This window comes from Pipistrellus hanaki (assembly GCF_964339955.1).
Source record: "Pipistrellus hanaki genome assembly, chromosome: 15".
In the NCBI taxonomy this organism is placed as follows: Eukaryota; Metazoa; Chordata; class Mammalia; order Chiroptera; family Vespertilionidae; genus Pipistrellus; species Pipistrellus hanaki.
In genome coordinates, this window is record NC_140517.1 from 5,815,064 (window position 1) to 5,834,133 (window position 19,070).

General features: G+C 51.5%; 1 protein-coding gene across 2 annotated transcripts; it reads right to left on the minus strand.

Annotated features, from left to right (window-relative positions):
* Nucleotides 1–1,432: 1,432 nt before the first annotated feature.
* On the minus strand, nt 1,433–15,304 carry CFAP20 (cilia and flagella associated protein 20). 2 transcript variants are annotated; one of them, XM_084906950.1, is made up of 6 exons: nt 14,961–15,304; nt 5,203–5,282; nt 3,951–4,062; nt 3,085–3,273; nt 2,711–2,781; nt 1,433–1,824 (listed from the first exon to the last, which is right to left on the minus strand). In XM_084906950.1, the coding sequence occupies exons 1-6, from the start codon at nt 15,042–15,044 to the stop codon at nt 1,776–1,778; spliced, it is 585 nt and encodes a 194-aa protein (XP_084763076.1). In that variant the 5' UTR covers nt 15,045–15,304; the 3' UTR covers nt 1,433–1,775. The 2 variants fall into 2 exon arrangements, with proteins under 2 accessions (XP_084763076.1, XP_084763077.1); XM_084906951.1 differs by having other exon boundaries at nt 2,711–2,821; nt 14,961–15,300.
* Between the last annotated feature and the right edge of the window lie 3,766 nt (nt 15,305–19,070).

The following is a 19,070-nucleotide window of genomic DNA, read 5'->3' on the forward strand; positions in this document are numbered from 1 at the left end:
GGCTGAGAAGCATCTGGAAAGGCAGCAGCTGCTCCGTCCCCCGGAGGGCGGTGAGGTAATGGCCATACATAGCCTGGCAGCGCGGTGAAGGGGCTGTGTGTGGAGAGAGCGCCGTCCTGTCTCTCCCGGGCTCCGGGGCACTTCGTGGACACCCGGCACCAAAGGGGAGAGTTAACTGCTCTCCGCTCCACAAAGGCACCTTTCATCCCAGAACGGATCCAGATGGGAAGGAAGACCCTGCCCACGTGGCCAGGGACAAGCAGATCTGTGAAACCCAGACCCCCGCCCCCCCCCCAAAAAAAAATCCAGAAAGTTCCGGAGACACGCGGAGGCTAAGGGAGGAATGGAGGACGGGGAATCGGACCACATTCAGACGTGACGGGGCTGGCCCTGAAAGTGGCTCTCACAGGATAGGCGGCCCCGGGGCAGGGGCTCCAGGCTGGCTGTCAGCAGGAGACAAAGGATGAGTAGTATAAGCTGAGCCCACCTACATACCAGGCAGCGGACGACAGAGGGGAATGGAACTGAGTCATGAGGGAGAGAGGGGCACCTTCGCCCACCCTCCCCTCCCGCAGCCCTGCCTCCTTGGGGACACGGCCGTGCTGCCCGGAGCGGACTCCGAGGAGGATCCGGAGCAGGTGCCTCACCATTTAACTTCTCCGAAGGCAGTCGTCAATGCCGACTGGCACTGCGAGCTTTCACCTCTCATCACAGCCGAGGCGGCTCCACCACCCCCAGCCTCTCCTGTGGGAGGGAGAACGGTGCCTAGGATGGCCCTTGGTTCCTTAGACTTCCAGGTTTCTATTCCGTAAATGTCACCTTTCCAAAAATATTCTTCAGCCTACAACCAAGCATCCGTGCCATCCCATAACCCTCTCTCCAGATGCAATCACTGCGCTGTGTGTCCTTCAAGGTCCTCTAGGCAGACGTACAGGTGCTCCTGTCTGCGCCCAACTGCTTCCCAGGCATGGCCCACGTGCAGAGCCGCAGCCAAAGGGCTTCCCTTCCGTAAACCAGGTCACCTGTCTAAGGAGCACGCCCCGGAGTGAGTGTGAGCGGGCAGTGGTAGGAGGTTTCAGCTCTCACGTGATTTGTGCTTAAAGCAGCCCCTTCCCCTAAGTCCGGCGGGCACTTGCTGTGGGACCTGAACAGGGAGGCGGTACAGAGGCAAGGGGGCTAGCTGTGCTCAGTCCTCAGTGACTAGGACCCGAGCCCCAGAAGATGCCTCTTGGGCCTGCACCGACCCTGGGTTTTCCACCTGCTCATCTTCCAAGTTGTTCCAAGTCAGTATCCACACATCGGCCTCGCGCTGAGCGCTCACTGCCAGCTCCTGCACAGCACGAATGCATGGGCCGGTCTTGGGAAAGAGCTCTATTTTCATACCACAAAGAAAAATGTCACCATTACAAAAGACACAAACTAAGAACAGATGTACAAACCAAGAATATAACATTTTATTCATTTCCAGATTGAGTATTACAAGCATATACATATATTTAGGTCATATATAAAACAAAGAACAAACCGTAGAAAGAGGTTTTGGTCTGAAGGGACACCTTTAATTCTGAGCTCGTGGTCGGGTATCTCCCCCGCGCTGGTGGCAGCGGGATCAGCGCCAGGAGCCCCGCTTTCCCGCTGTACTTACGAGGCGTTACGTACGGCAGGTCACTGTGTCCGAGACGGGACACCGAGGAGCAGACAAAAGAACCACAGCACAGTGAACTAATAGAAATATTTGTTTTTCTGCATTGTCCTCCAGATAGTTTCCTTTAAAACTAAGAGTCGGGTCCAGGGTCTATCCCTTGAGTTGCATTCCAGTTATTGCTGAGGGGGAAAGAGAGGCATCAGTGTGAGTTATCAGACAGAGATGGTCCGCGCCCTGGTCCCCTAGCTCCGGCCCAGAGGGCTGAGCTGCGGGAAGCGCACACGACAGCAGCAGCAGGCAGGGAGTGCTGCCATCGTGTCAGGGGAGAGAGCCACGGGCTGAGAAAGAGTTCAATGGGCCCTGGCCAGTTTTCTCAGTGGTTAGAGTGTTGGCCTGGGCATCAAAGGGTCAAGGGTTCGATTCCCAGTCAAGAGCATGTACCTCAGTTGCAGTTTGATACCCAGCACTGGTCGGGCATGTGCAGGAGGCAACCAACTGATGTGGCTCTCTCACATCGACGATTCTCCCCCCTCCCCGCTCCCTTCTCCCTTCCTTTCACTCTAAAGTAGGGGTGTCGAACTCAATCAGAGAAGGGGCCAAAATCTAAAATCCAGCCTAAATCTCGGGCCGAATGGTTTACTGAACAGTCATAAACTGACAATGTCATAAACTGACAGTGGAGTGCAGTGATGACAGCGTGGTGCGGGCCACATTGCAAGGCCTGGCAGGCTGGATTTGGCCCGCGGGCCTTGTGTTTGACACATGTGCTCTAAAGCATATCCTCCGGTGAGCGTTTTTAAATAGAGATTTGGTGGGGTGCCTGTGACTCCCTGCACCCCGAACCCCAGGAGGGGCAGGATCACCTGTGGAGGGAGGAGCACAGTGGAACCCTGCCAGGCTCATGCCTGACTCCGTGCTGACGGAGGGGAAGACTTAGGTCTTAGGATGGAAAGGCGCCCCGTTCTCCATGTCAACGCAGAGGCCGTGCAGCCGCCCCAGGGCAGAGGCCTCCCAGGACGTGGCCTCCGACCCACCGCCGGGCCCTCCTGGGGCCTCGGTGCTTACCTTCCCCTTGTTCTGCACCGGGAGGTAGAGCTTGAACTCCGCTGGCAGCTCGTCTTCTGAGTACAGTCTGTCTGAGAAGTAAACCCGGCGGATGCGGCAGTTGGCGTGGATCTGTGGGCGCCAGGCTTATTTTGAGAAACTCAACGGGACCGTCCTTCCTCATCTCCCGGTCCGCCTAGAGCTCCCCACCCCGCGGTGCTGTCGCAGCGTCACCCCCCTGGCGTGTCCCGCTTGGCCTGGGGCGGATTCTGGCGAGAGGGGGTTTGCTCGCCATAGTCTCCCGCTATCTCTATCAGAACCCCTGCGCTTGGGGGCCGGATCCAGTGACAGAGCACCCCCGTCTCACGGGGCTCCATCCGGAAAGGGCCTGGCACCTGCACTCTCAGCGTCTCGATGTAGTTGGTGCCGTACGCCCGCCGCGTGAAGTCGGACAGGTTGAACTGGATCTGGTTCCAGCCGTCATCCAGCCGCATGGGCATGGTGCAGATGAAGGGCTTGACCCGCGTGGTGCTCTGGTAGTTACTCGCCCGAAATCGCCGGCGCACATTTTTGTCATCGAGGACCTGTGAGATGGAGACAGGAGTCACGCCCCCTCCACCCTGGAAGAAGCTGGCAATCTGTAAGGCAAGGCCCTGAACTTCCACCGCCCTGGTGCCCGGGGCTGAGGCCCAAGGGAGGATGAACAGGCCGGACACAGGTCACTCTGGATGCAGATGGCCTGGAAGGAGCAAGTGTATCTAATTTGTTGCCAGGACAACGCCAGCTGCTTATGACATATGGCACACCCACCCACCAGGCTCTCAGGCCATAGAATGACTTCATAAACATTCTTCCCTTGGAAAATAAAAAATATAGAAATAGCATGGCCGGTGTGGCTCAGTGGTTGAGCATGGACCCATGAACCAGGAGGTCCTGGTTCAATTCCCAGTCAGGACACATGTCAGGTTGCAGGCTTGATCCCCCGTAGGGGCGTGCAGGAGGCAGCCACTAGGATAGAGACCAACAATAACCCAGTATTTAAATGGGTACTCCCCAAATGAACACTATTCTAACTCATAAGTTTTGAAATCTTATTGCTAGGGTTAAATTTACCGTTTCTTTAAAAACTCGGCATTAAATTATGATTACTAATACCAAATATATTTACGGCTCAGGCAGGAAAGAAGGCACTGTCCCACAGGCTGATGGGACACCTCTCTGGCACAGCCACAAATATGTACGTTCACGTGCACACACTCACCTGTACCTCAAAAGTAAAATATTTCTTCAGGTTTTTAATAATCATGACGAGGAATGGAAGTTTAATTCCCAATGTCTTCTTTGGGTCTGCAGGACACGTGATGTACGTGGTGCTGAGGAGAAGGAAATGCCAATGAACACACTGCTGGCCTTTCCCTCTGTGTATGCACAGCAGCAACCCGCGGCCGAAGAGGTAAAGCGAAAGGCAGATCCACAAGTTCCAGATTCATCGGCCAATGAAGCCCTCACCCCTTAGTCAGCTAATGCTTTAAAAAAAGCTGGGCTCTGGCCCTGGCCAGGTGGCTCAGCTGGTGAGAGCATTATCCCAAACAACTAAGGACTGAGGGTTTGATTTCTGGGTAGGGAACATACTTGGGTTGCAGGTTCGATCCCCAGTCGGGGCGTATAGAGGAAGCAACTGATTGATGTTTCTCTCTCTCTCTCCCCCTTCCTCTCTCTCTAAAAATCAATAAGAACATATTCTTTTTTTTTTTTTTAATATATTTTTTATTGATTTTGTACAGAAAGGAAGGGAGACAGGAACATCGATGAGAGTCATCGATCAGCTGCCTCTTGCACACCCCCTACTGGGGATGTGCCCGCAACCAAGGTACATGCCCTTGACCGGAATCGAACCCGGGACCCTTCAGTCCCCAAGCCGACGCTTTATCCATTGAGCCAAACCGGTTTCGACAATAAGAACATATTCTTGAGTAATTAAAAAAAAATGCTGGACTCTGAAACAAAAGCTCAATAGGACTAGACACCAACAATAAAATACCTGAGAAGCAAAACCAGACGTGGATCTGAGGCAGTGCTTCCAATAAGAGATCTACTTCTGGTCCAAGAGAACCAACAAATGATAGAAAGCCAAAACTAAGACCATTTTGGCACCAAAGCCCACAGTGGCCACCCCCAACACACACACACACACACACACACACACACACACGCACCTTGGTTAAATATTAATAATACCTAACACTTGCACAGCGCTTAACACGTGCTAAGCAGATTCTAAGTGTTTTATCCACACTCACTCATTTAATCTGCACAAAGATATACTGCTGTTACCCCCATTTCACAGATGAGGAAACTAAGGCCAAGGAGACGGAGTAACTTGCCAAGGTAAGCTCTAAGTAGCAGAGCTGGACTCCCACCAGGTGGCCCGACCAGACAGCCTGTGCCTTCCCCTCCATGAGGTGCGGCCTCCTTGGGGTCCAGTGTCTCTAGGAAAACGGAGTCCCACCTACCTGACATTTGTTCCTTCGATCTCCAGCACCAGGGACTGGATGTCGTTATCAGTGATTCTTTTGATGTGACCATTCCGCACCTATAAGGGAGAAAATTAAACTGGTTAGGACTGAAATATTTGGCAACAACTTTAAGATTCTGAAGGGTGAATGGGATCACTTAAAGAAAACCACAGCGGCCTAGGGTGAATAACACGGAAGTCTGTGACATGCTATGTTGACGCTTGTGTGTAAGTAAACCATGCTATTACTGCTAGGCAGGGTCCCTTCGACCACCACAGGAGTCACAGGGAACTCAGCAACCTATAAATCAGGATAAATGTCTTCCCAAAGAAATCAACCCCATTCACTCAGCTGACATTTAATGAGCTCCTGCTATGCGTTAGAACATTCCAGTTCATTCTCTCACTTAATCCTTCCCACAGCAAAAAACCCACAAGCAATGGCATTGTGTCCTCTTTACCATGCGGACATCGACACCCAGGAGAGCAGATGGTGGCTCCTAGGTCAGAGGTCAGGATGCCCACCGGGCCGGCCACACCCACGCTGCAGAAAGGCCGGGGCTGAGCGTCCCTGCGGAGGGGCAACCGGAACATGAGAGCGCTACTCCCCAGGTTTACTCCTGCTTCCTTCTCTTCTCTTCTCCTAGTTCCTACTTTTTCAAGCACGAAAGCAAGTCCCTCGATGGCCCACACGGACGGCTTCATCGGCATTTCCCGCCCACGCTGACCAATCTGACCTGTTCTCCTGGCTCAGAGAGGCCACACTACACAACTCAGCTCTTCATCCTACGTCGTCGTTTTGTACTGTTTGCTGCATATATAGGAGGTATATGAGGGGAAGGAATCAATATTCCATGCAGGTGCCTCCTCTCAAAATATTTAGGAAAGAAGAATTACCTTCAAGCAATCAACTCTTAAGCACCTAGTATGGACAGAGCAGAGATGTGCAAAGATATCTCAGAGACAGGGCTGGACGGCTAGGGCTGAATATGTTACCACATGAAAAGGACCAGGACTCAGAAAGACAAAGGCGGTCTTTCCCAGGGACAGCGAAGATGGGCTGTTTGTCGAATTCACCGATTGTTCATTTGGCTTCCCAGTGGATTCACACAAGGGAGAGAACACAGTGTCCAGTCTGTCTGATAGTTGTGTTTTTCTCTTTCTTTTTTGTTGATCCTCACTTAAGGATATTTTTTCCCCCATTGATTTTAAGAGAGAGTGGAATGAAGGAGGAGAGAGACAGAGAGAAACATCAATGTGAGAGAGACACATTGATTGGTTGCCTCCGGTAAGCACCCCAACCAGAGCTGGGCAGAGAACCTGCAACCGAGGTGCATGCCCTTGACCAGAATTGAACCCCTGACCCTTCAGTCCACGGGCCAACGATCTAACCACCGAACCGAACCAGCCAGGGATAATAGTTGTCTTTTTCAACACAGGTTATTAATAATACGCCATCCTATTTTTAAACACCAGCCTCTGAGCTCTGTTACTGTGAACTTGATCCACTCATGGTTGCTTGGCGTTCCTCAGGTGACATCTGATATCACTGGCCATCTTTTTCTACAAATTGCAACTGAGCCTTATCTTCTCAAAAACGTGTAAACTCAGGGGTAGGGACCAAGCATTAAGCATCATTTGTATCTTCCACAATTCTCAGTACTGTTCCGGGCATACAGTAAGTGCTGACTTCTGGACTGTGTCACTCTGAGAGCTGGCACATGTGAATAGTTTCAAGAAGGATTTTAAAACATTCCTGGATAACGTACCCACACGGACTGTGACAGGAAGCCAGAGTTCCCGGGTGCATCACACCAGGAGCCCAGAGGCTGCCAGCGGAACGCTTCCCCACAATCACCTTTCGGTGCCCACGTCAGAGACAGACTGCTGGTGGACGGGCCCCAGATCTCTGCCAATGTGGCATTTCTTGGTTCTCAAGACACAAATGCCACATTGAAGTGCTTCTCAAACAAAGCCGCCGACATCCAGGGCCCTCCTGCTTCGGATTCTAGGCCGTTTTCCAAGGGAGATTAAGAGCACAAAGGCCTGGATCTGTGTAGCGTGTGCCAGCACTGCCCACCTCATTCCCCGCAGGCAGGAACCCTCCCAGCCGAGTGGCGATGGCCCTCCAGCTGCTGGCCCGGGCTGCGGGGAAAGCAGGCCGTGCTGGAGGACTAAGTTAGGACATTTCTAAGCCAGGTGATCAGAGCTGGCAGTATTCCAACAAGATGCAAACACCAATTCTGTAACCTACTGCTAATTACTCCCTGTGATCTGGCTTCATTCTTACCTTAAGAGATACTAGGCAACATTCAAACAGATGATTAAGTTGAAAGGATTAAGTATTTACTGCCCCTGGGCTACTACTGCTGAAGTGCAAATTGTTGCAATTTATCCAACATTGTTTGAGAGCGCCGGCCTCAGATCTCACCTCCCCCAGGCCTCTCAGGCCATCCAGCTCCAGACAGCCTAGCCTGGCTTCACAGCGGGGAGCCCAGGGCGGGAGCACTGGGCGGGAGCACAGGGCAGGAGCGGTGGGGAAGCTGCCTCTATCCATCTCCTTTCCAGCAGGCGACTTCCCTGGAGCAAAGCTGACCGTTGGGGTTTCGCAGCGGAAAACAATGCCTCACACTGCGAGCAGAACCCGCGGGCTGGAAGCCAGCAGACTCTGCATGGGCATCTGTACGGGCAGCCCCTGCTGCCGCCAGCACAGCTTTTAGGGCGGCTTTCAATGTCTTCCTAGAGAGAACTTCCTTTCAGCCACAGCAACAACCACATCGCAAACTTATTCTTACAAAATTAATTAATGTGGCCCCCAAACAAGAGAACCCGAGGAACCAAGGCAGCTTTTGTGAAGGAACGCCTATGGTCTTAGAGTTTTAGCCTGGCTGGTGGTGAGACAAGCTAAGGAGCAAGCTCAGGCCTCAAAGAAGAAAAACAGTCTTCTCACATCCCAAGCTGCCAGCGCTACGAAATCAAATTGTGTTGATCTGTTAGTGAATTATGATTTTTTCCCCCTTTATTTAAGTTCAGAGCTGCAAACACAAACTCATGTGAACAAAACAGTGGAGGCTGACGGAGGTGCAATTAACCAGAGAGAGAGGAGCACTTAGAAGGTGCCAAGCCTCTTCTCCAGGCTCTGAAACGTGGACGGGAAGGGGAATGAGTGAGGGGCATGCTCCTAGCCCCCTGGCGATCTGGCTCCTGGATACTACAAGGTCTTCCAGGAAGCAACCCCTCCCCAGTCCCGCTTCTGACAAACACCGATAACAGGACGTCAACTTCCTTTCCTTAGCGCTTCCAGGGCAGAGGCCGCCAGGCAGGCTGGCTTTGAAATGAAGATAAGATGAACCGTCAGCATTCTTTTCCTTCCCTCTCTAAATTAGAAAGTGCCCGTTATTTGTGACATGAATTCTTTTTTATTTTATAACACATCCCCGCTATCCAACTGTGGCCTACACGTGTTTTCTTCCCCCCAAAATAAATAACTAGATAAATAAAGCCAGTCTCACATTGGCTACAAGTTCCTGAGCTCCCCACGCTGAGCTGGAGGCACTTCCGGAGCCTCGAACCCAGGCAACTGACAGCTGCAAGTCAGAGTGGCTCTCGGCCTCCGCGGCCACCAGGGAGGGCACCATCAGGCCCTTCTTGCAATCACTCTCCCAGCTTTCCATCGTTGCTGGGGCAACTAATAAGCAACACTGACCTAAGCCCCAGGGAGGGGGAAATACTACGGGAGGAAGCTGGCGGCGTTCTGTATTTCTACAGGTGCGTTAAACATACCACGGGAGTGGTTTCCATTTCCTACCCCCACCCGTTTCTTCTCTCTCTTTTTTTTCCTGGTTCCACCCACTTATCCTGGCAGACAGCTGAGCCCCCAGCCATCTGCTATCCTAGTCTTAACGACACAGGTTCCAATTTACAGTAAGCCATTAGCGCTGGCCGTTTAGGCAGAGCCAGCTCTGCTCGGGGAAAGCGGGTGGAGGGAGACCTCTGGGGGGCGAGTTGGGCATAGCACGGCCTCGGCTTCCCAGGCCCCAGTGGGTCACTTCACAGGGTAATCAGACAGCAGCCAGGCAACTCAGAGCGCCTACAACAAGCCCTTAGCTCAGTAAGGGCAGCGGCGTGCACTGTGAGCCAGTATCTTTGTAACCGCGCCCCCACAGGGCAGGTGTAACTAAAACTAGGTCTTCGCCAATTATGGGAAAGCTGTTACTCAGAACCATGAAGAACACCATCACACCGACCCAGGGAGAGTCTGAAAAAAGTTCCCCTACCTTCATGTCCAAATGCTGTCAATTCCTCTACTGGAAATTGCGTCAGTTTAACGTGGACCAACAAGATTCACTCCTTACAAGCTGGGGCGTGGGAGTTTTCTGGAGATTCATTCTCTTTTTTTACTTAGGAACAGGAATGGGAACCTAATCCCTTCCAGCTGAGAGAGCCAGGCGAGAGGAGAGAGACGGAGAAGCCTGTATCCTAACAGGCTTTTAGGATATCACCAGGAAGAACTGGGAATGAGGTTTTACACACGCAGTATGTGGGAACAAATCTCCTGGTGTTTTCTTTACAAACCCAAGAAAAGTTTCCAGTACACACAGGAGTCCTTTAGACAATGCAACACTTACAAGGCCCAGAAATTAAGGAAACCTTAAGAAACCCCTAATTTCTCCTAAACTCTTGGATTGAAAAACTGCAAAGCTTATGAGAAAGCTTCCAGTCTAGCCAGGAATACAGATCTTAAGAAGCTAATTTCCAGTGTGATTGAGGGCTCTGGCCGGTAGCTCAGTTGGTTAGAGCATCATCCCAATACACCAGGATTCTGGGGTCGATCTCCAGTCAGGCACATACAAGAACCAATGGAAGTGCCCGAGCTGGTTTGGCTCAGGGGATAGAGTATTGGCCTGTGGACAGGGGTCCCAGGTTCAATTCCAGTCTAGGGCATGTGCTAGATTGTGGGCTTGATCCCCAGTGAGGAGCGTGCAGGATGCATTCGGTCAATGATTCTCTCTCATCATTGATGTTTCTCTCTCTCCCCCTTCTTCTCTGAAATCAATAAAAGTATATTTTTTTAAAAAGCAATGGAAGAATGCATAAGTAAGTGGAACAACAAATCAATATTTCTCCCTCAAAACATTAAAAATTAAAAAGAAACATTAAGCGTGATTGAGTATGATGAAAAGGAAGAAGGGGATGGAAATGAACCCCAGGGGTGCTGGTAAGCTGTGACCTAGAGACTGAAGTAGAGGTGGAGGCACAGGTCCCAGCAGAGGGACCAGCAAACACAAAGTCTTGAATGAAGGTGCGAGAGAACAGGGCTCTTTCAGTTCAGCAGGTTCAGTAGGCGGGAGCCAGGGCTGGCGAGTCCAGGACAGGTGAGCCTGGAGAACTAGGTAAGCAGGCACTAGCCCAGTGGTCGGCAAACTCATTAGTCAACAGAGCCAAATATCAACAGGACAACGATTGGAATTTCTTTTGAGAGTCAAATTTTTTAAACTTAAACTATATAGGTAGGTGCATTGCTATTAACTTAATTAGGGTACTCCTAAGCTGGCCTTTGCTAAAAACTCAAGGGGCCAAAGAGCTGCCTGTGACTCGGGAGCCGCAGTTTGCCGACCACTGGGATTAAATTATGTATTCTAATTTCAGAAACCTGGGATTCCTCTTCCTCAGCATCTGAATACTGAGCTCCAATATAAACCCTTTTACTCCTGTGGAAACCCCTTAGTTTCCTGCCCTATTTAATACTGTATGCCATAACTCTGTTGCTAAGCATTTCATATGCATCTTCCTTTAATCTCCATAACCACGAGAGAGGTGGCATTGCTGTAAGATGAGAAAACTGAGTAGTTAAGCACTTGCCCAAGGTCACAGAGCAGAGGACCTGAGACAGAGCCAGGCCACAAATCCAAGGTGCCTAACCACACTCAGCACTGGGGTTCAAGGTCAAAGACCATTCCTCCCTTTAGGAACTGGCAGTCTGGAGGGAGATACCCCACGTAAGCTCTCAATGAAATAATGTTAAAGTTCAGATTTGAAGGATGAGAAGGGAGAGGGGCTGTGAACCTCAAAGAGTGGGATACAAATGTCACCACACCCACAAACATGGAGTTTGCGAATTCACGGGGATTTTGAATATGACATTCACTCCTCACATTCGTAAGGAGACACAGAGCCTAAACAAAAACAAACCTAATTTTTCCAAGATGATTCTTCTTTTTATATATGTATATATTTATTGATTTCAGAGAGGAAGGAGATGGAGAGAGATGTAGAAACATCAACGATGAGAGAGAAACATCCATCATCTGCCTCCTGCACGCCCCCTACTGGAGATCAAGCCTACAACCTGGGCATGGGCCCTTCACCAGAATCGAACCAGGGACCCTCCAGTCTGCAGGGACCTCCAGTCCACAGACTGACACTCTATCCACTGAACCAAACTGGCCAGGGCATATTCTTCTTGGCAGAAAACAAATCACAGGAATTCTCTCTCCATAAACTAGGGAAGGAAAATAGTAAAATTTTGTAAAATAAAAATAATTGAAAATATGCACTGAGAGCCAATATGATGTACCTATTGGCAAAGGTTGGGATCATTTTGTTGTTGTTAATCCTCTCCCAGGGTATTTTTTCCACTGATTTTTAGAGGAAGGGAAGGGGAGAGACACAAGAGAGAAAAATCAATGTAAGAGAAACACTGATTTGTTGCCCCTACACACATCTCAACCCGGAACCAGAGATGGAACCTACAATCGAGGTATGTGCCCTTGACTGGAATCGAACCAGAGACCCTCCAGTCGGAGGACAACGTTCTAACCACGGACCCAAACTGTAGGGCCAGGTCATTTCTTGATCAATGTGAACAGTCCTTTCTTTTCTCCATCAAGTTTGCCCTCATCCCCAGCAGGGAAAATACTTAATTCTGTATCTCCTCAAATCTACGCAATACCTGTCACCTGTCTGTTGTTCAATAAATCTTTGATAAGTTTTATTTATTTTTATAAGTAGTTGAAAGGTCCTTTCAATTCCCAGGGTTCTCTGGACCAAACTGGATTCCCAACACGTGCGGAGGACTTTATAGGATAGCTAAGAGAAGGCACACATATAACAAAGCCTGTGAGTCTCCAAAATTCTCTTTTTCTCCCTTTCCTTCCCTTGCCCCAGGGGAAGAATTTTGCTTAAAATGAGTGTTCTTCTACGGTTTTCTTTGCCAAAATTGACTCCATGTACTCTACCAGTCAATCTAACAATGTTTTCACATGTGTTTATGTCATCAGGGTACCATCGACCTCTAGTGGCGTTGTTAAGGGATAGGTGCACCATGGTTACTTTGCTTCTGTTTCACATGTAAACATGTTGACTAGTAAAAAGCTGCATCAGAAAAATGACTACTGAAGATCAAGCCCAGAAGGGTTAAAATGGGCAACTCTAACCCAAGTTTCACCTCACAGAGCAGCTGAGGTCCCGAGCACTGAATTCTCTGTGTAAGCTCTGACCTGCCCTGAAAACCTACCTCTCCTCCTCCATCACGTCCCACTTTCTATCTCCGCTGCCTGATACCGGCACTTGGTTACAATCCCAGTTCAACAGGCACACAAGGCCACTCCCCGTAACTAAGTCCAGTCACAGTGGAGAAGCCTTACAAAGTTCCCCCCGTTTCCTGGTACCCTCGCTGCAGGTTCTCTTCACAGAGCGTGTGTGTGTGTGTGTGTGTGTGTGTGTGTGTATTAATATATATTTTATTGATTTTTTAGAGAGAAAGGGAGAGATATAGAGAATTAGAGACATCGATGAGAGAGAAACGTCAATCAGCTGCCTCCTGCACACCCCCTGCTGGAAATGTGCCCACAACCAAGGTACTTGCCCTTGACCGGAATCGAACCTGGGACGCTCTATCCTCTGAGCCAAACCAGTTTCGGCCAGAGCGAATATTTTATTCCAAAGTGAACAAAAGCACGCACTGAAAACCTTAGTGACTTGGGAACAGGTTAAGGAACTGCTTTCCTGAGCCACATTCGGCATCAGCTCTCGACTGTGGAGCCATCACCGTGGGGACTTTATAGGATAGCTAAGAGGCTTACTTACGCACAAGGCCCCAAACTCCTCTATCCGTCTTTCAGCACCGTATGAAAAGGACAGTGGGAGCCGCCACCTGGAAGCTGCTTGCAGAATGCAGAACTCCCATGGCAACAGGCAGAAGGCGGTCCAGTTCCCTCCCCTTCTCTATGCGGCCCGAAACGCTCACTGAAAGGTCGTTCCTGAGATGAAACCCAAAGTTCTTGGCTTCATCACCAATAAACTCCTTACTCATATTATTCCAATTCATTCTCCCCTGAGGAGAGCAGCACTGGTAGATCCTAAGTGACCAGCCTTCCCTCCCCTAGTAGAGTGCCAACCTGAACTTCTTTCTTTAAATATTTTAATTTTTTACAGAGAGGAAGAGAGAGGGTTAGAGAGTTAGAAACATCGATGAGAGACAAACATCAATCAGCTGCCTCCTGCACACCCCCACACACTGGAGATGTGCCTGCAACCCAGGTACATGCCCTTGACCGGAATGGAACCTGGGACCCTTCAGTCTGCAGGCCGACGCTTTATCCACTGAGCCAAACCAATGTTAACTTTATCCACTGAGTCAGGGCCAATGTTAACTTCTAGAAAAGGGCACAGCCCTGGCTGGCTTGGCTCGGTGGAAAGAGTGTCGGTCTATGGACTGAGAAGTTCTGGGTTCGATCCCGGTCAGGGGCACCTGCTAGGATTGCAGGTTCGATCCCCAGTGTGGGGCATTCGGGAGGCAGCAGATCGGTGATTCTCTCACATCATTGATGTCCCTATCTCTCTCCCTCTCCTTCTCCCTCTCTCTTCCTCTCTGAAATCAATAAAAACATTAAAAGAAAAAAAGAAGAAGAAAAGGGTTCAGCTAGCTGACTGTTAGGGAACTTGCATGAGACATGAAATATCAAGGTAACAAAATGCAGACCAACTCTCAGGCTGCCAGACACACACGCCCCCTACGCCACATCTCCAAAGAGTGGACACGGGGCCATCGCCGCCTGAGGTCGGGGCCAGGGCCGTCCTGTGGACGCTGGGACGGGGCTGTGAGCTCATGCATGCAGACGAGACTGGATCACCACTCTGCCATTTCCCGCCGGAAAAGCCAGGCACCGAGGGGAGGCAGGGCACCGACTCCCCCTCCCCCAGGCCCACCTGCTTGGCATCAGCAGAAAGGGGGGGAAGAGGGGGAACAAGCGAATGAAGCCCAAACAGAGCTGGTTCTGGAACAAAGGCTCCGTGTCTGGCGCCCAGCTCACCGCCTGGCACCAGGCAGGGTGTCAGCATAAATTTGATAAAAATCCGTGAACAGCAGCTGCTTTCATCTGTGCGTTTCCAACAAGTGTGCACGCCTTTCCTGCCCTGAGAGCCACTGTCGACCCCGCCGTGTATGGATGGGGGCACCCAGGCCCCGAGGAATGGACCGACCGAGGCAAATCTGCGGCGCGGAACCACCGACCTAACCACAGACCTCGGCCCCCGGGACACCCGGGCCCCGGACCCTCCCACCCATATGGACCCCCGGCTTACACGACGCCCCATCTCTCCCCATCCCTCAACCCCCGGCCTGGCCTCCCCCAGGCCCCAACCGGACACCACTCCCCGCCCCCTGCAGCCCGCCCCGCCGCCCCCTTACCTTCTCAATTTATTTTATTACTGATTATTTATTGATGATTGATTGATTGACTGATCGCCCCTCACCTTCTTGTCCCAGATCTGCAGCGGCTTGCTGCCGATGCTGTAGAGGATGGAGAGGAAGCCGCTCTGGAACGTGTTCTTGAACATCGCGCAGGCGGCCTTCTCCGCGGCCGCGCCGGGGCGCCCGGGACGCGGGCCCCAAAGCGGCGCCGGTGACGCAGGGGGGCCGGCCCCGGCTCGGACAAGGGGCGCCGAGGGACTGACCTCGAGGGGTCCGCAGCCACCTACACACCTGGACTCGAGGCGCCGCGTCCGTCCGGGAGCGTCTGCTCTGCCCAGAACGAAGCCGACCCGGGGCGGAAACCACAGCAACTGCCGTCCGCGCCGCGCTCCGCGCCTTAAATGGAGGCGACGCGCCGCCCGGCGCTCGGCGTGGATTCCTCCGCCAGCCTGAGCCCGCCCCCGTGGAGCGCGGGGCCAATCCCGTGGCGGGGATCGCGGACTTCCGGTTCCTTCCGCCCTGAAGCCCCGCCCTAGACCCGCCTCCTCGTGAGGAGAACCCCTTTTGCCAAGGGACTATTTTTCCCCCCCACCGTCATCTCAGAGCCTCTGGAGAGCGTAAGGAGACGTGACGATAGAATGTGTTTCCGACACCTGCGCGCTGTCATGGGAACCTGGAGGGGTTGGGGTCGGAGGGCGTGAGGACCAGGCCCGCCCCCTGAGCAGGGAGGAGGTGGTACAAGCGCAGAAGAGAAGTGGAGAAAGTCGCTTGGGATGAGGTGCTCACCTGGAACCCCGCGATGCCAAGTAAGCTTGTTGGCTGAGCACAAGCTGAGGGTAAAGCAGCTAACCTGTGCTGAGCAGGAACTCCATTGCTTCATTGCTTTGTTAGCAGGGTTGCTATGAGTACATGCCACATATACATGGATATGTGGAATGCAGTCAGAGCAGTACTCTGAGGAAAATAGATTGCCTTAAATGCATCATCATCATCATCATCATCATTATTAGCAAACAAGAAAAGCTGAACATTCAGATAAAAGCAGAACTTAATCAAAGTGAAACAAAATAAAATCGAGTTGGTTGCGTTGAATAACAGCTGATGTTTTTGTTTTTAAAAAAAATCAAAACTGCCGAAACCGGTTTGGCTCGGATAGAGCATCAGCCTGCGGACTGAAGGGTCCCAGATTCGATTCCAATCAAGGGCATGTACCTTGGTTGTGGGCACATCCCCAGTAGGAGGTGTGCAGGAGGCAGCTGGTCAATGTTTCTAGCTCTCTATCCTTCTCCCCTTCCTCTCTGTAAAAAAATCAATAAAACATATATTTTTAAAAATCAATACTCAGCACAGTTTTTGTTTTTTTTTTAAAAAAGACATAAAATAAGCTATAGTATTTTGTGTGGGAAAAATATCTGAAATGGTGGAGATCACCCACTAAGCATCGACCTAAAATATTATACTCCGTGCCCAGGACTGTGCTGGGTATTGTGGCTGACAGGGAGTTTGCAGCTAACTTCAACATGACCAGAATCGAACCTGGGACCTTTCAGTCCGCAGGCCGACGCTCTATCCACTGAGCCAAACTGCATGCTTCCTTTTGGAGGCTTCTGCACAGCATTTCAAACACATTAAAAGGCAGCCGTTTCCCAGATTCAAGATGACCCTTTCCTGTAACCTTGAAAAGATCTTGAGAATGTGCTTTTGAAATTATTTGATTTTGTGATCATCAGACTCTTCACTAGTTCTCATGAGAGAAATATGTTTTAAGCAAATATTGAATCTAACCATTAATGAAGTTCACAGGAAAGACATTGAATCACGTTTATTTTTATTTTGCAACTTTCTTATGTTAGAGCCAACACTGGTTTTTTGGGTCAAAAACATTTCTGTAGGCCCCTCCCTAGGGGGCGTCAGGCCCTGGGCTCCGTACCCAAGTCTGACAGAACCCCACAAGGATTCCACCACTGAAGGCATCCCGGGTCCAACCCACAGCAGTGAGAGAAGGGATGGAAGACTGCCTTCTCTGAGTCATAACAATGCTGTTCCTTAAAAAAAAAAAAAAAATCATATGGCCCAGTAGTTCAAGTTTTTGAAGAGCGTATCTCACAAACATACATACTGTGTAAAAAAAAAATGTATCTGCAAGTGTGTTCATCACAGCAATACTGACTGGTCCTAGTACCAATAAGAGTATCAATAAGGGTGGCTTCCACGCTGGTACATCACATAACGGGCCACCATGCAGGCATGACAAAGGATGAGGTAGGTCTGTGTGTGCTCAAGGTAGGAATGCCATAATTAAGTAAAATCTTGAGTTGCAGAAAAACAACGGAGAGACTGATCACATTTCTGTAAAAGTCAAAGTCATCATAGCTTTGAAATGTTAGGAAACGCAGAGGAACATAAACCGGAAGGTTTATACCGAACTTCACCGCGGTTACCGCCCCGTGTCCGTGTGCCTGTGCACGTGGGGGGGGGGCGGGGAGGCTTCCGTTAGGTGCTTTGCTGTAACATGACGTTGCTATCCTAAGCGTATATCACTTTTTTTTATCGAGAAAATTCAGTGTTAAGCCATTCAGACACAAGCAGGACGACCGGGAGACGTGACTTGATGTTCCGAATTTCTGAGCCACATTATGGATGAGCAGTAGACTGCTCTTGAGTTAGCAGGTTCCTTATTCCTTTTTTCCAAGGTCAAAACCACCAAAAAAAAACCCCAAAACCTCTTCTTTCCTTCTTTCTACAACCACTTTCCCTTTGAGCACATCCACAAAAAGCAAGATTCTCTTGGCTGAGGAGTTTCTGGAACACAAGATGTTCACACCGGGGAGGGAAAGTGGAGGACGAAGCTTGAGTTCAAGTTCGGCGTGGCATCTAATTAACTCCCAAGCCAGCGGCCGTGCGTCTGCTCCACAGAGACCCTTCCTCCGGCTGCAGGCCCTGCAACACCGCGGTCGGCACGGCGAGAACATGCTATGTAGAGAAACACGCACACGCGAAGCACCACGTCCACAGGCGTTTCGGGGACACGCTCACTGCCATGAGGTATCGAGATGCTGCCCCGGAGATCTGGGAGACCAACCGAAATTTGCAGAACCGCGAGTCCCAAAGGCCCCCGGGCCGGTGATGGAGCTGGAGAGTCCTAAGTCCATCCATCCGGGGCCCAGTTGGCTCCCAGTCCGCCCCGGGCGGGGGGCCTGCGGGCCTCACTCGCTGGTGTCCAGGGGCACGCACGGTCTTGAGCTCGCACACCCGGGGAATGCGTGGATACGACAGAGGCTGGCTCAGGGGACACAGTGACCGTGATGGCAGAAGGGCGCCTTTGCTTCCCCCCAATAATTGCTTCAAAAATTGAGTGTCCACACCTGGAGTGCCAGTCACCTGTTCCCAACAAGCAGCAGAGACAGGAGAGAGGACATTGTGCGGACCAGGTAGCTTTTGTGGAGAACGGGGGTGGGGGGTGGGGGGGCATCCAGCCACCTGGGCATTGGGGTCTGCCGGTCACTTCTGCGCTCTATAGGCAGTGGGAGGGCACAGGCCGCCGCCAGCCCTCAGGCTGGGACACAGCTGTCCTAGGAGGGGAGGACTGAGGGAACCAGGGCAGGCTCATTTGTTAAAAACACGTCGAGTTTGTTCCCTTGATAAATACGGCCAGTGCGTTCGGCACCGTCCTATGGATTCGACCAGAATCAGCCCTGGGACGGGGACCCAAGAGCCCGGCCCGGCCCTGCCTCAGGACAGCAGCCCCCACCCCCGAGGTGAGATGCCCTTTCAGAAGGGGGCTTGGGGAGAGGGAACAGGACTGGGGGGCGGAATCAATGTGGGGACAGGAGCAGAGTGAACGCCACGGGCTAAGGCGCCTTCCTGACTTCCCCGGAGCGGCACCCCTACAGTGGGCCTCCCCTGCTTTGCAAGGACACGTCGGGGAGGCCAAATGCGTGTTTGAGGCGAAGTCTGGGCTCACACGTCTCCCTGCACCAGCTGCCTCTGTCCCAGGGGGAGCTCAGCATCCCTCCCGGGCTGCTCATCCCTGCAGGGAGCACCCCGAGCACCTGCCTCTCCGCCTCTGGGACCGCCCCTCTGTCCTCTGGCCAGACCCGCCACCGCGGCCCTCTGTCCCTCAGCCGCCCGGCCACGGGTCTCAGTGAATGGCCCCTTCCACACTGAAAACT

Excerpts from the sequence above, each read along its gene's own strand:
- CFAP20 (XM_084906950.1), bottom strand. The coding sequence starts at position 15,044 with ATGTTCAAGAACACGTTCCAGAGCGGCTTCCTCTCCATCCTCTACAGC. Across the intron at positions 5,283-14,960 it reads TGCAGATCTGGGACAAGAAG|GTGCGGAATGGTCACATCAA; the intron begins GTGAGGGGCGAT and ends TCTCCCTTATAG. Across the intron at positions 3,274-3,950 it reads ATTTTACTTTTGAGGTACAG|GTCCTCGATGACAAAAATGT; the intron begins GTGAGTGTGTGC and ends TCCATCTCACAG.